The following is a 19,124-nucleotide window of genomic DNA, read 5'->3' as shown; positions in this document are numbered from 1 at the left end:
CACAAAAATCTTAAGTGGCCATTAACCCTCCACCCAACTTAAAGAAATAGTTGGGCTGAATACCTCAGCCTGACACTAATCAGAAACGAAACTTTAAATCACACTTTTAGTTTCAGCAACAGGTGGTGGATATATTCAGTTCCCTCACTATTTTCCAGATTCATGTCAGTCTTGTAGACAGCACAGTAGAAAATTTGAATAGCCTTTCCTTGATGTCCTCTGACTAACATACGTAGAATAACTCCATGACCAAGAAGACTGTTCTATCCAGTTGGATAGATCCTTCTACATTTGGGTTTGGGTGTACACTTATGCAACTAAAACTGCAATGGAGGCAGCAATGACGATGCGCCCCACTCCCAGGTTTGCAGAGTCTTGGTGCAATTACACAGTCAGGAGAGCGAGGTACTCTGCTCATGTTCAACACACACTTCCCATGTTCTAATGCTAGATCTGACATTAAAACAAGTTATTGCATGTTAGTGAGTCTGCAAAGGAGAAGAAATGACATGTGTAGTTTTTATGTAGCCAGTGTTAGAAAACTGAGATATGAAAGCTAGGAGCTAAATGGCACCTTAATCCTAGGTTAAGGGCGCAACAATGGAATATCTAGGCTTTTTTATAAAAAGAATACAAAGCTGAAAATGGATGAACTGCAGATAAAATATTATGTTCATTTTTCACATGATCTAGTCCTTCCCCTGCCAACCCCCCTAATATTCTTAGGAGGGTCTCTTCTCCAGTCTTCAGAGTGTAGTTGGAAGTGGGGAGACAGAAAAAGGTCCTCCTTTCCTTCCACTCTGCAGTTTAAATCTGAAATTTTAGGCGCAGTACTGCGCCCAGAGCTCAGAAATTGCTTGTGCTAATGAAAGTCCCTGTCACAAAATGCACCTAGAACAATGGGAGTTTTGAACACTGTATGGAGTATAATGATCTCATGGTGTTTTCCAATTGCATTTTCAGTCCAAATGCAGATGTCAGCTTGAACTAGCTTGGTATGACTTAATTTCTCATACAATCCAGCACTTGAGTTGATTCCAGGTTATCATGATGGTCACATTGGGTTCCTATTGGGCTCCTATTTGGTTCTATCCTTCCTTAACTAGTGCTTTGTGAAGATGTGTCCAAGGCACGCTTTGTGCAATATACCAAGCTAAGTTAGGCAGTCTTGGTATTGTATCACATAATGTGCCATTGTGCCCAGGGCTAGAAACATTCCTGACAGCCACCATACAATAGCCTCCACCATCCCGGTGGCCTCCAGACTTTATGGACTTCAACTCCCAACAGCCCTAACAAGTATGGCATGCTGACTGAGGCTGATGGGAATTGTAGTCCAAAACATCTGGCGGTCACTGGGTTGGTGAAGGTTGTGAAACAAGGTCAGCAGTATAGATTAGATTAGTAGTGTAGTGAAATCTTTGCTGAGAATAGTAATTCAGATAGAGGACTCAGATCTGCAAATTTCACCATCTTATTCTGATTATTTATTTATTCATCACCTTTTATCACAAAGGTCTCAAGGTGACTTACAATAACACAAAGAAATAACATAAAAACTGCACGCACTAGAGCATAATATAAACTGATCACACTCTAATTCCTAACAATTAACACACACTCCAGTTTCCCAGTGTGCATAATCACTATAAAAACAACGAACCAACAAAACCATAAAGCAGCAGAAGAGAATATTAACAATTAAGAAAACCATTTTAATCACTGTAGTTTGCTGTTTCAGAATCAGCAGTAGGGTATTTTTGATTCTCAAATAGTATAATTTTTATCCCCAAGTTGTACAATTTTTGTATTAATACTTTCCCCGCTTTGCTTCTGTTAACTAAATGGATAATACAGGTAATTGACACAAAGGTTATTCTCTTGAGATTGCTTCATTGAATGGCTCTGTGGGCATAGGGCCGATTCTTTCATCTCTACATAAACCAAAAGCTCTTCCTTTGCTGTCTGACAATTCCTGCCTGGGATTATATACACAGTGTTTCTGTTCTGCTCAATTTAAAATCATACAGTGGTCATTAGTTTTAACAATGGAAATGATGACTTTCCCTGTTGATCTGCTTCTGCCTCGTGTAGCCTTTGTAACAGCTAATTGGAATTCTATCTCTATTGACAAGTTCATCCCCGGTTGTGGGGGGTTCCTGTTCTTTGCTTTGACAAAACAAGTTAATACCTGGCTGTTTAACATATATGAAGGTGTGTCTGGCGCCCACAATATTTGACATGATTTGATGTTCCCGCGCCAAGAGTGAATTGATTATTACAATCACAAAATCAGTCAGCATTAAAATGAATAGTAGGCTACCTTATTGTCCATATAATATATGACATGTATTTTCTTCATTCTTGATTTCCACAATTTCCACCCATGTGGTCTTTTGTGAGTGGTAGGAGCCCCTGCACAGCTGATCCTAAGATACCTGCAGGATTCAAAGGTTGCAGCCTTTATGGTGATGTAGGCCCTATAAATGCTCAGTCACCCTAGTAGTAACAACCCATTAGAACAGCAGCCTCTCTGTTCAGCAGCAGAACTGCTACATAATCAACAGTAGGCCAAGACCTGACTATGTGGTTTTTCTGTCCCATACGTGCATGTTATGTCATTTTCCATTGCAGCTTAAGATTTTGTACTGCCCTGCAAAATATGGTATTTTAGCAACCTACACCTTTGTCACACCTAATTATTATCTCAGCATCTTAAACTGCTGATTTTCACTCGTGATTTCTGTTTTTAAGCTTGGGAAGTAATGCCTTGATATTGCAAATGCTTTCTTCTGCCCAGCAGCATGCCAGGTTAGTTTGTTAGTCAATATGAAATGCTGCCAGCTTAAAAAATCATCAGAAGATCAGACAGCAAGTTGCTTTATTTTGGGATGGTGGAAGGGAAATAACTGAAACACAGAAAGTATAAATGAAAAAGTACAGCCATGTATAATGATTTTATTTATACAGCGTAAGACAAATTTCTTAAATTGAATGTTAATCTAAAACAATTCAGATCCGATCCCAAATTAGCCTCCCCCCTGGCAGGTGTGCCTTTGATATATTTTCACATCCAGGACTTGGTGCAGCCTTTATCCTAAAATAAAGTCTCTGTGTAACGTTCACTTTCATGGCCAGTTCATGTACTGAATAATGTCCTAGCCCAGTATTAAGCTGTCCTCATCTAGTAGTACAATCAATCACATCTTTTCCCCGGGAGAAAGCAGGGCTCCTGCAAATGACCTTATAGATTAGGTGCTCTCTATTTACATTCAATTTCCAGCTCTGCGCTATCTGTAGAGAATGATTATCAAGGCATGAAATTAGAAGTTTCACCCAGTGGGAAACAATTGGATATTTTGTCATTTCTTTACAGCTTCTTCTCCCTTGTTAGTGGGGAGGAGGGAAGCAATCATCAGAAAGGTCAGAAATATTTACTTACCAATATCAAGACACTGCCTAGGAGGCTTTCTTCAGTATGAAATAATTGCTGCTTGGGCTCTCAATAATTGGGAGGGTGGGGGTGAAGGGAATGTGATGCACTAGAGAGCAGTGGGGCCTGAAATTAGAATTTCTGTCCACAGGTGGGAATCCATGGGAATGCTGCTGTTGAGCTCAGCATTTTTATTTTTATTTTTAAAGAAATCAACCCATGCTTCCTTCATCCAGACATTGTAGCCCAGTGCTGGACAGGAGTAATAATGACACTAAGGACATTGTTTCTAAATAATAAGGGATGGGTGTGTATTTAATAAACAAAGCCCTGTGATGCTGAGGTACAAAGAATCTGCTCATAGTGTCTATATCTACATTTTAAGTTCCAGTGCTTTCTGGAAGCTGTCTTTCCACAGCTCCTCCTCCACAGGGAGGCAAAAGATCCATGGAGTCATGGCCTCCACGTCCCCCTCTGCCTCAAAGCTGAAAAGTCTCTGCATTTTTCTCCACTTTCATTTTATTGCTTATTAACATACTTAATTTCTTTATTTTGTTGTAAACACTTCAAGACTAGTTACGTGGGAAGCAATGTACAGTGGTATCTCTGATTACGAACTTAATTCGTTCCAGAGGTCCGTTCTTAACCTGAAACCATTCTTAACCTGAAGTACCACTTTAGCTAATGGGGCCTCCCGTTGCCGCTGTGCTGCGATTTCTGTTCTCATCCTGAGGTAAAGTTCTTAACCTGAGTTACTACTTCCGGGTTAGCAGAGTCTGTAACCTGAAGCATTTGTAACCCAAGGTATCACTGTATTCATTTAATAGGCTTCACCAGGAATCCACCAATGGCCCCCTCCTGCTCCCAGAGGGCATCATATGGCAGCCACTGACTGAAGAGCTCTTCTGTTAGATTTACATGCCCTCCGGATTCCATGGGTCACTCCTCTTTCCCATATCCAGGCAAAGGGTCACCTGTAGGACTGATGACCAGGACCACAACACCTTCAACTACCATTCCTCTCAAATCACAAGAGGCAGTCAATATCACTGTTGGCTTCACAACCCTTTTTATATCTTCCCTCCAATGCATAAAAACTGGCTGCAGCAGCATTATGTTTCCTCCAGAGTCCAAGCGTCTCCTATATCATTCTGCCTTTCCCCAGCTCTAAACACAGATAACACTACTTTCCTTCCACCCTGCTGCTGCTGCTGCTGCTGCTGCTGGGAGGAATGTATTGATGCAAATGGAGGTAGAAAGACTACTACAGCACAAACTCTTCCTTGATGTCTTTCTTGGAACTGTTTCACCCCCAGCAGCTGCCTAAAATATTTCTTACTTTCTCAAATACAAGTCACTGGAGCTGTGTGAACGTCATCCGCCTGACAAGATTCAAAAACTGGGGGGGGGGGGGGGTATAGCTTATTATGCACCATTGTGTACACTGGATGGATGGATGGATAGTTGGGAGTGGGAGAAGAAAGGACTACTCTGAATGTAAGCACATATATGCCCAAACAAGGACACCAAAAAATGAGCCTCACACATATGAACTGATCTACTGGAAAATAAGATACGAGGCATCTGGTTAGTTTTAAATATTAGTTACTTAAAAAAAAACAATCTTGCATGTTTCACAGTAGCTCAGATGCTCTTGTAACTGTCATTGCTTATATGAGTTACATTATTACAATAAGGTAACATTTTAAGCATTTTGTAATCTGTAGCATATTTATCTGCATCATACCCTGAGCTATGAAAGAGACTTTATCTCAGTTTTGCATGTACAGAATGTTTTGCTCTTCCCAAGGCTATTTTAACTTTTTCTATTGTATCTGGAAGCCGCCTTGAGTCTTGGTCTGGGGAAAAGGGCAGGATATAGTAGAAATAAGTATAATAACAACAACATCATGTATTTGCTAGAACTCTTGAGTATGGTTTGTAAAGTCAAATCAAGAATGGTGGTGTTTAAAGCAGTGATAATGGCTAATCATTCAGAATATTCAAGCTGGTAAACATTCATGGCACAAAGCTGGTGTTGCGAGCTGCTTGCATTTACTGTTTTTAACCAGGTATTCTGAAAACTGGGCCACACCTGGTGGTTAACCTGCTTTTGATCAGTCCGTGGTTGATACACCTTCATGCCAGACATCATGTATAGTAACTGATAGCAACTATTTCTTCAATACAGTGAGAATAATCCATGCAATATATGCACATATTTGTTTGGGCTTTTTAGCACAGTGGGAAGGGGCTCAGCCAGAAAAATCTGCTGTGCCTTGATGGGTATTCATTAGCCCATAAACTATTTCCTGTCACTCGGGTTGACTTGTGTCCTGGGAAAAGGTGAAGATCTCCCAGATGTTGTCACCTGCTGCTACTGATTTCTATTTATACAAGTTGCACATTAGTGATTTTCTTACATGGTACAATGTTGAACAGAAATGCATGGTTAAGCAATCTATTATGGGAAAATGTGTTAAAGCACACCTGAGCTAACAAAATATTCCTCTGGATCCTTCAGGCATTTTACAAATGTTGACTTGGGGTTATTAAAAATTATTGATCTGAAACAGGGCATGAAGATTACATTAAGTAGGGCAACATCTGAATCCTAGTCAGAGGGATTATCATGCCGTGCAACTGTGTCAAATGGTTTGCAGAAAAGCAACCTTGGCATTTTGCATTTCATTAAGTTTGCTGCTTAGACACTTTTCTGCTTTTTTTTTTTAGTTTGGGCACTCCTATTCCATATTAATCTGCAGGTGAACTGTAGGTTGATATAGCAGCCACCTATTATGAAGATCAACATTTCCAAGCTGCCTTATTTCCAAGCTGGCATATCTTATTTACCTGTCAGATGCCTTCAATTTCATGGCTGCCTTTTTTGCACTCCTCTTTATTTTTACTTCCAGTTTATTTTTTAAAAAATGTGTGTACTTTGTTATCAATTAACTCCATTACGAAGGAAAATGAGTGCCCATTTACGTTCATTGGTCACCCAGGGAACTCATTTTTATCCCCTTGGCTGTTCCTTCAGCAGAGTTTTCTTCTCCCTTATTACATGATCCAAGCCAATGAGGTATCAGATAGTGTGAGGATGGGAAATTTCCACATAGCCTGTCAGATTTGTCTACAAGACACCAGCAAGCTAGTTCAGAGTCATGGAAAACGCTTCCTGTGCTAGCTTCATGACGATGCCACCATAGGTAATTAGAATTGACTGCATAGTGATGCTATATAGACATGCAAATGCAGAAGGCAGGATATATTTCCTTGACACTTAGTTGAATGAACATGGTTCATAGTGCTTCTCATGGGATCAAAATGTTTGTGAAAAGTGGCTTCTGCATGTGATCTCTCCCCTAAGTTCTTCACGTAGAAATAACCATTACAGTCATACCTCATGTTTACGTTTGCTTCATGTTACATTTTTTCAGGTTGTGTCCTGCGGCGACCCGAAAGTACTGGAAAGGGTTACTTCCGGGTTTTGCCGCTCGCACATGCGCAGTAGCGCTAAATCGCGCTTCACGCATGAGCACAAGCGCCAAATCGCGCCACGCACCTGCGCAGATACGGCGCTTCAGGTTGTGGGCTTTTCACATTGCGGACATGCCTCCGGAACGGATCCCGTTCGCAACCAGAGGTACCACTGTAATCAGAACGATCCACCTTCATGTTAAAACATTTGTTTTTATTAAGGTGAACTGCTACTGGAAATGTGATGCCTAAAATGCATCTATCCCACTCTACAATATTGATGTTCCACATTACTGAGCTATTCCACACACCCTTATTTTAAAACTTATTATACAATTCAGAAGGTGCTAAAAAAATGTAAGGAAGGAGGCATCTTTTCTACACCAGAGAAAGCAAGACAGAGCCTAACAGTGTTTAGATCCTCATCAATAAATATTCTATATATAGCAACATTATTAGGTAAAGAGGACTGAATGAATGGAAAAGGCCAGCATTGTTCCTTCAAAACTTCCTTGATACAGTGGTACCCTGTGTTACGTACGCGATCCGTTCCGGGTCGTGCCACGTAACCCAGGCGTACGTAACATGAATGAACAAAAAAGAAAGAAAAATCCAGAAGTTTGCATGTTTTTGCGCTTCTGCACATGCGCGAAGTGCGCAGAACGCTTCTGCATGCCCACACGTCGTGCGCGCTCCGTGGAGGACTTCCGGGTCGCAGAGGTGCGTAAACTTGAACGTACACAACACAGAGCGTACACAACATGAGGTATGACTGTACAAACAAAGCCAGATGCAAACCCATGGCTCAGAGAATCGGAGAAAGAGTCAGGATATGGGCTAGGTGCTGAGCCATTTTCACATCAGATGCATATTTGCCCGGATCCCACCTAGTGCTTTCTTTGCCACATTTTGCACACAAATCCCACCTTCAGTGCAATCATCACCATGGCTTTTCAGAGGAGTCTGCTTTAAAATTGTCATTTTGGAGTTTTCAAGGTCAAGCATACTTACATGCAATTGTATGTGCTTCATTTCCAGATTGATAAGTATGCTCAGCGGGACCTGAAGAAAGGGCTTCATTTATATGGAACTGATGGAAATATTGGTCTAACTAATGCATGGAGCATCATACAAACAGATGTAAGCTTGCGTTTTTGTTCTTTTTATCTTTTATCCATCTGCACACAATATATCCTTTTGGCTTTGAATTTCCAGCACAATGGGATTTCATATTGGTTTCTAAAAGAGTCTGTTCTTGGGACTGCTTCAGCCCTATAAATATGTGGCACTTATTAAGCATCATGTCCCTGGTACCCAGGTACTTACATGAACCAGGACATGTAGCCTAATAGTCCTTCCACATCTGCATCAAAATTTACCTGCAGTGGATTCATTAGCAGCTTTGGGCTTATTTTCACCTGCTCTTCTTCATGCAGACAGACATGGGCAAATTGTCTAAAAGCACCTATTTTTAGTAGCATGGGCAGTGAAAATTCATTAAAGGGGGTAGAACCAAGCCACTCCATCTCGCGAGTGGTTTTAATGCACAGGAGATGTCACATTTCCATTATAATTTTGGAACAGTAGAGGATACAATGGGAAATGAGCTCATCTGGTCTCTCTGGCAGTTTATATGGTAGAACCTTTTGATTTCTCCATTTTTGTCTTCTTTGCCTGAGGCACCTTTCCATATGTCAGGGAGCAAAGGAGGAGAACATTTCCCTTATCTGTGTATTTGTTTAATCTATTGTATACCGTGATAACGTACCACTACTTGGTGGTGTGGACTTGGGGAGTTCAAGATATGAACTCCATCTTAGAACTTCTAGGCAAATTGTGAGCCAAGACCAAACCTCTCTGGAGTTTGGTATCAGTTTACTACTAGCTCAAACCTGGCTCTGGTCCCAGCTTCAGCCCTTTTCACAGTGTCATCTCTTATGTTCAAAAATATTTATTTATACTGTTTCTGGTAATAAAAATAATAGTAATAAAACAGTAATAAAAATAATAAAAAACACAGCAAACCCTATAAAACACAGTAGACGCAAAATGTACTGGGACATGCCTGACAGTGACAATAAAAGGGCTACTGCTGTGACCTTCATTAGATGGTTACAGCATTGTGGATACCAATGGCTGTTGTATGGCCATCTGTCAGGGATTATTTAGCTGGGATGCCTGCATTGCAGGAAGTTGGACTAGATGGCACTTGAGGTCCCTTCCAATTCTACAGTTCTATGACTCTAAAACCCAATACATAAAATAAAACAATTTTTAAAAATTCTGAATGCGTTAATCCATAATAAAAATACTAAAATATTATTTCAATATGCAATGCAGTTTTTAGGCTGTCTGATGTGCTCTGTGCCTTCCCTTGATGTGAGTAATTGCTCCAGATTTACTGCAATTAATCACTGGGAATCCTTGTGTTTAAATATTCCTTTTGTACTCAACACAATAGGAGAGGTTTGTTATAATCCCAGTGGCCTGTTCTCTTTCTATCTTGAGTAGCTTACATTGTCTGCCAAGATTCCTCTTATACATTTTCATGGATGTGCATTCCCAATCCTATATTGCTGTGACATATTGCTTTGCACAAATGGGAAATGCTATTAATTTTAGGAACTCTGGAAGAGCAAGGAACTAAAGGAGTTATTGCAGGGAGTATATATTAATCCAATTTCAAGAAAGGTAGTGCAAAAATAATAATCAATAACCTATTCAACATAGCCCATGGGGGGCGAGAATATGGAACCCCTTTAAAATATATTGTGGCTGTAATAAGACATTCAATTACTCAAGAAACTAATTCTAAAAACAAAAACAAGAGCCCAGTTTTGAAATACTGTAAATTATATTGGATTTCTCTGTTAGTGCATGTGGCGTTCGCACAGAGCCTCCGGTCGTTCCATGGACTATTGACCCTGCACCACCACGGCTTATCTCTTCCACTGCCACCAACCAGGTTTCCCCGGTAATATATTCAGACTCAGTCAGGTTGTAACATATTAACAAAGATTCCAGTTTATTGTGAACGCAAACAAGTTTTAAATACTTTGAAACACCCTCTCCGTCTCCCCTGTCTCTAACTCACTCTGACTCCTATGCCTCCCACCCACAAGAAACCAACCGAACTAACTGCCAAAACCCCTGTGTTGAGCCTTAAACACAGTTAGGCTCCACCCCTGGGCTTTCTTATTGGTCAGCCTATTAACCCTTTATCTTTCTCCCCCAGTACAACATCTCCATAATGAGTGGGCAAATGCCACAGTGCAATAGACTTGATCCTTTACAAAGTAATAAATAAACATCCACCTTAGAAAATTTTATCCAGGGGGATTTGAGAGGCAAGAATGCACAGCAGCAAATCTCCCAATCACTAGGGATGAGAGACCACCACAAATCTGTTTAGCACCACCACCACCCCTTTTTTCCTGTGTGAACAACATAGTTACAAATAATTTTGATCACAGTTGGTATACCACGCCTTTCCTTTTATTGTTCCGCAAGATGGTACTGGGATACTTTGAAATTCAAGTATCCAACCAAGCTTTTTTTTGTTCAGAATTGCCACATCCCAAGTAGTGATGAGTGTTCCCTTGCCTGCAACTGACCTCCAATGCTTTCAGAATAAGATAGTTATTTCTTCCTAAAATGGGAAAATCACTCCCCTTACTCACACCCCATTGTGGTTGTGAGTGAAGTGGGGTTCACTCCCTCTACTCCATGAGCCTCTAAGGCCTCTCACCACGTCCTGCCTGTGAGCCTGCAGGTTTCGTGGATGCAGCAAGTTAGATGAAGACTATTTTGAAGCCTCAGCAGGAATATCTCAGAATGGTGAATGAATTCACGTGCCCAGGCAGCGCAGTGCTGTAGGCTGTATTTCAGGTTTGCAGACTGGAGTGTGTGAGAGAAGCCTGAACTCCTCCAGAACATTTTGCCTGCTTAGCCAGAACTGTAAATCACTCACCTTCACGAGGCACTAAAATGCTCATCCACATGCTGGGAAGGTACGGTGGGAGAGATACAAATCAAAGTTTAGTACTCTGCTACTTGGAGAAAAGTTTGCTAGCTGCAATCTCAGCTCCCAGATCATGAATATCTCTATTACTAACTGTCAAAGACAATTTCAAGGCAGAGTATATGCAACTCTGAAGCCACTCATCTTTACAAAAATGGTTTCATTGCTGTAACCATTTCATTTACTGTTCTTTATTTTTTTTCTAGTGGTAATAGCATACTTGAAAAATAATATCATTGCGCTTTGGTGTGCTGGAAATCCAGTGATTGATGACAATCCATTTGCTGAGTCATGGGTTTTTTATTATAAAATACCAAGCAGAAGAAATTAAGAAAAGTTTTTCCTGCTAGGTTTCCTCTACCACCACTATCACATTGACATAAATGTTAGTTCTTTCTCATTTAACACTTTCTTGGGCTTTCATTTATACCTAACATAGGGTTAACTCAGTGGTTCTGTGCAGTATGTGGACTGGATTCTCCACCCTCTGGTGGGGATGTTTTCTCCCCTGAATCTCCAAGGCCAGTGGAAAGAGCAATTCAGAACTATTAGGATTCTGGCAGTGCTACTTCTACAACTCCTGATGTAGGCAGGCTTCTTATTCTTGCCACTTTTTTGCAGTGGTTGAACCCACCAACTATATGACAAGGAGGTGCATTTCTGGAAGTAAACAGTTCTTTCACCCACCTGACCCCCTATGTTAAGATTAGTGAGTGAGTGACATGCTTTGATGTCACAGTGGACCTGGGAAGACATGGGGACACTTCTGGCTGCCGCTAGCTTAACTGCTTTGATAGACAGCCATACACTAGGTGTCTAAATGCTAGGGGGCCTTTGGGAAACCTTACAATTCTAAGGTCAATTACAAAAAAATTATTAAAATATTGACGTGTTTTAATTTTATAAGAAATTAAGAAAGTGCTGCAAGAGAATTGCACTGAATATTCTATGATGATGGAATACCTATTGAAGTCCATTGGTTTCCCCATCTGGTTTGCCAGTGTCCTTAAGGCTTCTAAGCCCTTGCATGTCCTCCTTGTCTCATGGGCTTTCCCCTCTTTCTTTTTTTTCAGTTCAGATGCTGTGGAGTGTCAAACTTCACCGACTGGTTTGAAGTTTACAATACTACACGGGTGCCAGATTCATGCTGCTTGGAATTCAGTGAAAACTGTGGTCTTCATTCCCCAGGGACCTGGTGGAAAGCTGTGAGTAGCTGTGAAAACTTAATTCTTACTTTAACCAAGCTGACCTAGAATTGTACAGGTTACGGTGGAGAAAGGTAAAAGGGCTTGGGCTTGCATAGTTGCCAGATGCTGTTATTTCATGATCTAGCATGTGTCAAAAAGGCTGCAATGACACATTGACCATGAATTTGTATGATTATTTGACAAACAGCAAAGAAAAATCTTTGCTGACAAGATGTAAAATAAGCAGCTCACCTTAAAACACACACAGCTAGAGCTAGAGCGTGTTGTTAGAGTAAGATCTAAGAGACCATTGCAGAACAAGTTCTGGTGGTATAGTCAACACATGCAGATTTCCATTATGGGTGTGAGCTAGCCTACAAAGGAAAACCCCCCACAATATATTTTCTAGGAAATATTTCTGCAGGACCAGTGTATTATGGCACCCAACTTGGGAGTACAGGTGGTTGACATGTCCCGAGTGTTGTATTTGGAAGGACAATGCAACAAACAAACAAACAAACTGCTCATCCAAGAAGCTTGCTGGGTGATCTTAAGCTAGTGTCTTCCCCAGTTGATGTCACAGGGCTTTTCCAAGGACCCAAACCCATTGTTACAGAAAGGACAGGTAATATCTATTTTATTTATGCACTGGTTCAACAGATCCTACTATGCAACTGTTAGCACTCATGTTTGATATACCAAAAGCAGAGCCAGGGGATCACCAAAGAAGTATCTGAAGAAGTGTGCATGCACACAAAAGCTCATACCAAGAACAAACTTAGTTGGTCTCTAAGGTGCTACTGGAAGGATTTTTTTGTTTTGTTTTGACCAAATGTAATGTTATCTTTCTACTGTACAGTTGCTATGAAGCCAATACAAGCTGCTGCATCAATGGAAATATTTTTGTTTGAGCAGTAATTGCCTTATAGTTGCCTTTGCACAACCCACCATTGCGCCTGTGCTTGAAGTAGAAAGGTTTACAGTTGAATTTAGAAATGTAGGTATTTGACTCACATTGGATAAAGTGGGGGTTCGAAAGAACTTGCTCCTTATTACTGCATCTTGCACACAGCATGCATCCATTTCTTCTTCAGATGTATAATGTTTGAACCCTTAACACCACACTTCATTGTAAGCGAGCCCCCCACCCCCGGGATATTGCACTTCCAGTGAATGCTGAAATAGAGCAAACTGTGTAATCTTGAAATGTCAGTCTTGTCATTACTACTTGTGTCTTTTGACTCCGCACACACCAAAAATTCATGTTTCTTGGTAACCAAGTATTCTCATGGTCTTTCTTGTTTCTCTCTTTTAAAGCCTTGTTATGAAACAGTGAAAATATGGCTCCAGGAAAACCTGTTAGCTGTGGGAATTTTTGGACTGTGTACAGCTTTGGTTCAGGTAAAATTTTAACTTATTGCTGGGGTGCTTTCTGTTGGTTCCTACATGCAAGGGCAGTGAAGGTTTTAAATGTCCCTCAGCTTTTCTCTCTCTCACAGAAGTATTAGTCTAATATTGACTGTCAGGCCCATAATAGGAGGGCTCCCCCAGCAAAAACTGTACACGTGTGTGTGAGAGAGAGAAAGAGAGAGAGAGAAAGAGAGACACATGTCTCTCCAACTGCTGTCCTCCATTAAATTCGGAGGCCCATTTTGGTGATTTCCCCCTCACTGCTGCAGCCCTTTCCATCGCCTTGGGGAACCCATGGATAGCTAATGTGTGGAAGGGGGCTGCACCTCCCAGGTCTGTACTCAGCATCTAACCATAGATCGCAGGAACCTGGAAAGAGAGAACTTCCTTGTTAACAAGGCTGGCAGGGACTGTGATGTTGGTTGGGGACACTGCCAGGAGACACAGTTCCCCTTCTGGGAGTAGGACTAATGTCTTGCATCTCTTAAGGGCAGCCTTTAATCCTGCAAATTACATGCAGTTAGTTTGCTTATCTTCTATTAACATGAATGATGTTTATGCTGCTTTTCTGGCATGAGCTCTGAAGCTCCCATTCATGTGAGTGGGGAGAATTTGTGAGCAGATGCTGTGTAATTAGCCAATATGTTTACCACAGTCTCCTTTTAGCTCACCCATCCCACCATGATTCTAGATTAATTTGTTTACAAGCAAGTGCACTGAACAGCACCTCTTTCCCTGTTGGACACTGGAATCCCTAGGACAGGCGGTGGGGCAACTTGTGACCCTCCAGATGTTGTTGGACTTTAGCTCCCATTCATCCTAGCCAGTAGTCAGGAATGATGGCAGTTGCAGTCTAGCGACATATGTCTCCATGCCCTAGGACAAGAATGCCCTCCTAAAAGAATCAACAGCTCTACCTTTTTGGAGTGTTTCATGTGGTCATAAGCCAAGCACATTCTGGAATGCCAATGCCATTAGTTTGGCACTGGCATTGGTTTATAGGGCCCTTGGAAGCATCTCTTAAGTTACTACGTAGTATTCCCCATGTTAAACATATTATGCTCCAAGAGTCAACAGTAAAGGACACATTGAAATATAGGTAATAGACCACTGTTGAGTTGCATGTCCTTTAATCTTGATATGCCTTTTGTACCTACAGATTCTTGGACTGACATTTGCAATGACCATGTACTGCCAGGTTGTCAAGGCAGATACCTACTGTGCATAAAAATCTTAGTCAACGTCTGTCAGCCCATGGCTCACCTCTCTACAAGACAAAAGAGGACTCTTCTTCATGCTCATACTTTTTTTTCTATGTAAAATAAACTGTGTATAATCTTCTCTGGAAATTTTGTGACTCACCTTAGTTTGTCACCATCGGAACTCAGACTTGCTTGGACAAAGGAAAATATTCTCTAAGTAACAAGAAAGAAAGAAAGATTGTTCCCCTTTTGCACAGACTGGCAAGTGGGAAGAGGCTGCTGCTTTCATTTTCCTGGAGGCTGCTGGCAAATAGAGAATCAAGTTGTAGCAACGCGAGTGCAGAGGATGTGGAGGTTCCATTAAACTGGAGTTTGTCTTTAACAACAGCCAGTGTGGCGGATCAAGGAGCACACTTCTGAACTCCAGATTTTACCGTGTGGAGTGAGATGGCTTCAGGAAACTTTTCTACTTAAGGAAGTGGTTTCAGTTTTGTGGCCTCTGAAGTCAGCTCAGACAGGATCTACCCTGGCCTACATTGTAGGTGGTCTGTAAGCAGAAATTGGGTCCTGTCTTGTAGACTAAATCACTAGTGGTACACACATGATGTGTGAAAATTTATACAACAAATGTAGATTTATACACTCTGAGCAGTTTAAAGAAAAGTAGTCTAGCAGCTGCCTAAATAAGTAGGGAAGGGTTCTATCCTGTTCTATATTCAATGGGACCATGCATTCATTCAAAAGGAAATAGTAGATTATTATCTCTTGGAAAGGACATTTTGGCCATTGGAAAACACAAGAAGCAAGGAGTTGTCTTTCTGTCACTGTCCTCTGGATTTTCTTTTAAATGTCATTCCAGTTTCAGCTTACATTGTGTTTCTCATTTCCAGGCTTGAAGTACAACAAAGAGCTTTAAGCGACTTATCACTAATATGCCATTTCATTAATTTGCTCCCTACTAATTTCATCTTCAACTAGGATAGGCTTACCAGGCATCCATTAATATACACTTGTTTGAGTTGGGTTTTTTGACCTTGTGCCTCTATTAAAAGAACTAAATCAAATTATCTCTAGGAAGAGTAAGGACATTTAATTTTCCTGCTAACATAGGTAGCCCTAGTAATGGCTTTGAATTGCCAAAAAAGAGGTGAAATTTTACATAGGCATTTCCCTGTTTCTTTTGCAAGCTTCTTGTACATCCCTTTAACCTTTTGCCTGCTATAATATAGGCTAGTAGAGCCAGAATTTTGCTGCACACCACCTCCAATCTCTGAGCACTGCAAGGTTCCAGGCACTGGCACAGCAGAGACTGTGGTGTCTTTATGATATATGGTTTATTAACACATATATGGAGTGGCTCACAGATTAACATCCAAACAGGGCCTATGTTTCTCCCACAACCACAACTTTGGATTCAAACATTGCTCTCCCTTTCTCTGCAGCTTGCTGCTTCACTTCTAGGCCATACCACTCCCACTTTTAACTCTGGCTTTGTCCTTCTAACTAACAGTGAGCTAAGAGAGGGGCTCCATCTATTTGTCATCTTGCACACCTCTTAATGGTCCATCACCTAGGTAAGCACCTCAACACAGGAAGCTAGCCTGGATCCAGGGGGTTGAAGGATCTCTCATACAGCCTACTTCCTTCCCCCACCCTACCAAACTCATAACAATATTCTCTCGCCTCCTTACCAGCAAACATACAGACCCAGGTGCTAGTGTGGAATGTCAGGTCCTCTCTATGCTGGCAAACTGCAGTGTGTAATCTGTGAGCAAAAAAAGTAGTGATCAGTTCAGCTGGCCATTAAAAAGAACATATTAGCATGTGACACAAGCATTTTAGTATGTAAGCAAGCATCAAGAGAAACACACTGCCATAAATCTGAGAATTTGCTCCAACCCCAATAGTTTGTACTGAGTCTGCTCTAGTCACACAACAAAGCCAGCATGTAAACCTTATTTTTACAAGCTAATGAGCCATTACACGTAGAGTTACCCTTCCTGATTTTCTCCCCCTTGGACAGCTGAGGGGCGTTAACCTGCCATTCCCATTCTCCCCACCTTCAGATTCAGCTGCTCCTTTGTGCTTGCCATTCTGCCTGTTAATATGCAGTCCTGGACTGGAGCATATAGGAATATGCAGATTAATTCCCACTATTTATAAATCTGGAAAATCTCATCAGATGAGTTAAACTCAAGTGTTATCATAGCTTTAATCTTTTCTTTTGAGCAACTCTTTGGCTGCAAAGAGTCATTCAGTAGAGTTAATAAAATATAAAAAGCTAAATATGCCATTGGGTGTTAACAGTCAAGAGCTTATGTATCACAGGTAGGACTGGCAGAAAACCATCTGAATTCTGGACAGTTGCCATCAGTCAATATAGACAGTAGTGCGCTAGATGGGTCAATGGTCTGACTCAGTAGAAGGCAACCTTTCTATGTTCCTAAGAGCCTTGGACACCACAAAAGATTTGAGAGGGGGAAGCATGTAGTCTCAGCACCCACCCAAGAACTATGACATAATAGCAATATTGAGAGAGTCTAGAGCCTTCTTGCCTTGTACATTCAAGCACACTATTGCTGACATCACAGCTAGGCTATAGCACAATTATACATGAACTGCAGGTGTGGGTTTAGGGGCCCATTGTCTACAAGGTTTTGCATCAAAGCAGGACGTATATCCTGCCATATGAGCAAAGAGCCAGAGGCAAGTTGAGAAGCAGGTAGCTATGGGAAACAAATAAAGTGTACAATAAAAACTAGGAAGTAAATTTCCCACCATGCATCCTAATCGTTCTCACTACCCCTCATCCTTAGTGTAACTTGTGTGAGCTTTTAATAATGATGTCCTCAAGCAATAGCATCTCTCTCTCTCTCTCTGGCACTTGCTTCCTTTCCCCACCTTTTTCTTACATATGAACAGATTGCAACTTGGGAGTTCCCTTGCTGTTAGTTGTTGTCATGGTTCATTACCGCCGTTGTATTCACAAGCATGCCTATTGATAGCTTGTGGATTTGCAGAATAATGGAGTGATGGAATACATTAATAAAACATTGGTTCCAAAAAGATTAAAGACAGATGAAATCTATTTATGGAGGTCCCCATCATTAAAAATTAACACAGCAGTCCTAGTGGCTCAGCAGATAAAAGCACAGGAGTTGTGCTGTAGAGGTGAATGGGACAGGACGTTCCCACAAGAGATCTTAAGTTAATCCTTTTGTAGTATTGCCTCCAAAGAGGAGGGAGCTACTATTGCAAAAATAAATGCATTTTTGGTGCTCTCTCTGGATACTGCAGTTCTGCTGAATGGATGCTGCAGTACCAGTGTGCCGTGTGGAAATTTAGATGAGCAGTCCTGCTGCTCTTCCAGTGAATCCTTGTCATCTATCACAGAGATGCAGGGATTGCCATTTCTCTACCAGCAACAAACCATGCAAATGGCAATATCTATAGGGCCGTGCTACATTTAAGCAGCAGCGATCTGTCAGCAAAACTCATTATCTTGTCCAGAGTGGATTTTGATGCCCAGGCTTAAAGGGGTACTCTGCTACGCCTTATGAAATGGATAGAGAAGTCAAAGTTGAAAATGCATGCATCCTTGTCATATTGTGTTCAACCATTGGAATTGTTTCCAAGCTGCTGATGAGATATGTTCCAGAGCATGCAAACCCACAGTGTATTTCACTTTAAAACCAAAGGAACTATAACTGACCAGTTGAAGGTTGAGCCCAGTTGTGAAATCATCTGCTTAGAAGTAGCTCTCTGGACACAACACTGCCAACCTTGGTGCTAAGGCAAACAGCGGCTGCATGTAATGCCAGAAACAATGCAGTTCAAGAGGAATGGAGCTCATCCAACACCAGCCGTCAAAGGGAGGAATCTGCAGCTAACCTACAGCTTACACATCCTGCAACCAACTCTTGCCATAATCTCTCACCCGCTGTGTTCTATTAGCCAGCCACTCTAGTCCTCTATTTTTTTGAGATGAGGAAAAGGAGTTCATTTCTGACTAAGCCACTCCCTTGCTCATGAATCCACAATAAGCAACACCCACAAAAGATTTTTTTAACAACTTTCCCTGTGCACATGCCCCACACAACTAGTTTGTTAGCCAGGCACGCATTCAGAGCAGCATGAAAGAAGCAAGTGCCGCTGATTTTCTATGTCATGATAAGCACAGGGCTTTTAAATGTACAACATGACCAAAGCCATTTAGGGTTCAGGTGTTGAGCCTGCCCCTAAATATAAAGGTTTGGGTCCTTGGTGCTTCGTTTCTTGTTTATGGCCCAAGGGCTTATTGTAATCCCATCAAAGTCAATGCAAATTAGGATGTGGGTTTACATTTCCGTCTTATCATTTGTTGGGACTGTGTTGTCTTGTGTCTACTATGA

At 41.3% G+C, this 19,124-nt stretch overlaps 1 protein-coding gene across 6 annotated transcripts in view; it reads left to right on the top strand.

Moving 5' to 3' along the window:
• TSPAN4 (tetraspanin 4) overlaps positions 1–17,999 on the top strand; it is a 504,940-nt gene extending 486,941 nt beyond the window's left edge. For all 6 annotated transcript variants that reach the window (XM_033155489.1, XM_033155472.1, XM_033155466.1 and 3 more), the window contains 4 exons: positions 7,952–8,053; positions 12,008–12,139; positions 13,439–13,522; positions 14,691–17,999. In XM_033155489.1, coding sequence (XP_033011380.1) covers positions 7,952–8,053; positions 12,008–12,139; positions 13,439–13,522; positions 14,691–14,759 — 387 coding nt within the window. In that variant the 3' untranslated portion in view covers positions 14,760–17,999. The remainder of the gene's footprint in view (positions 1–7,951; positions 8,054–12,007; positions 12,140–13,438; positions 13,523–14,690) is intronic.
• The last annotated feature ends 1,125 nt before the right edge of the window (positions 18,000–19,124 follow it).

The sequence above is a fragment of the Lacerta agilis genome, chromosome 1, assembly GCF_009819535.1.
Source record: "Lacerta agilis isolate rLacAgi1 chromosome 1, rLacAgi1.pri, whole genome shotgun sequence".
In the NCBI taxonomy this organism is placed as follows: domain Eukaryota; kingdom Metazoa; phylum Chordata; class Lepidosauria; order Squamata; family Lacertidae; genus Lacerta; species Lacerta agilis.
Note: the sequence above shows the minus strand (reverse complement) of the source record. Positions and strands in the feature narration are given on the sequence as shown.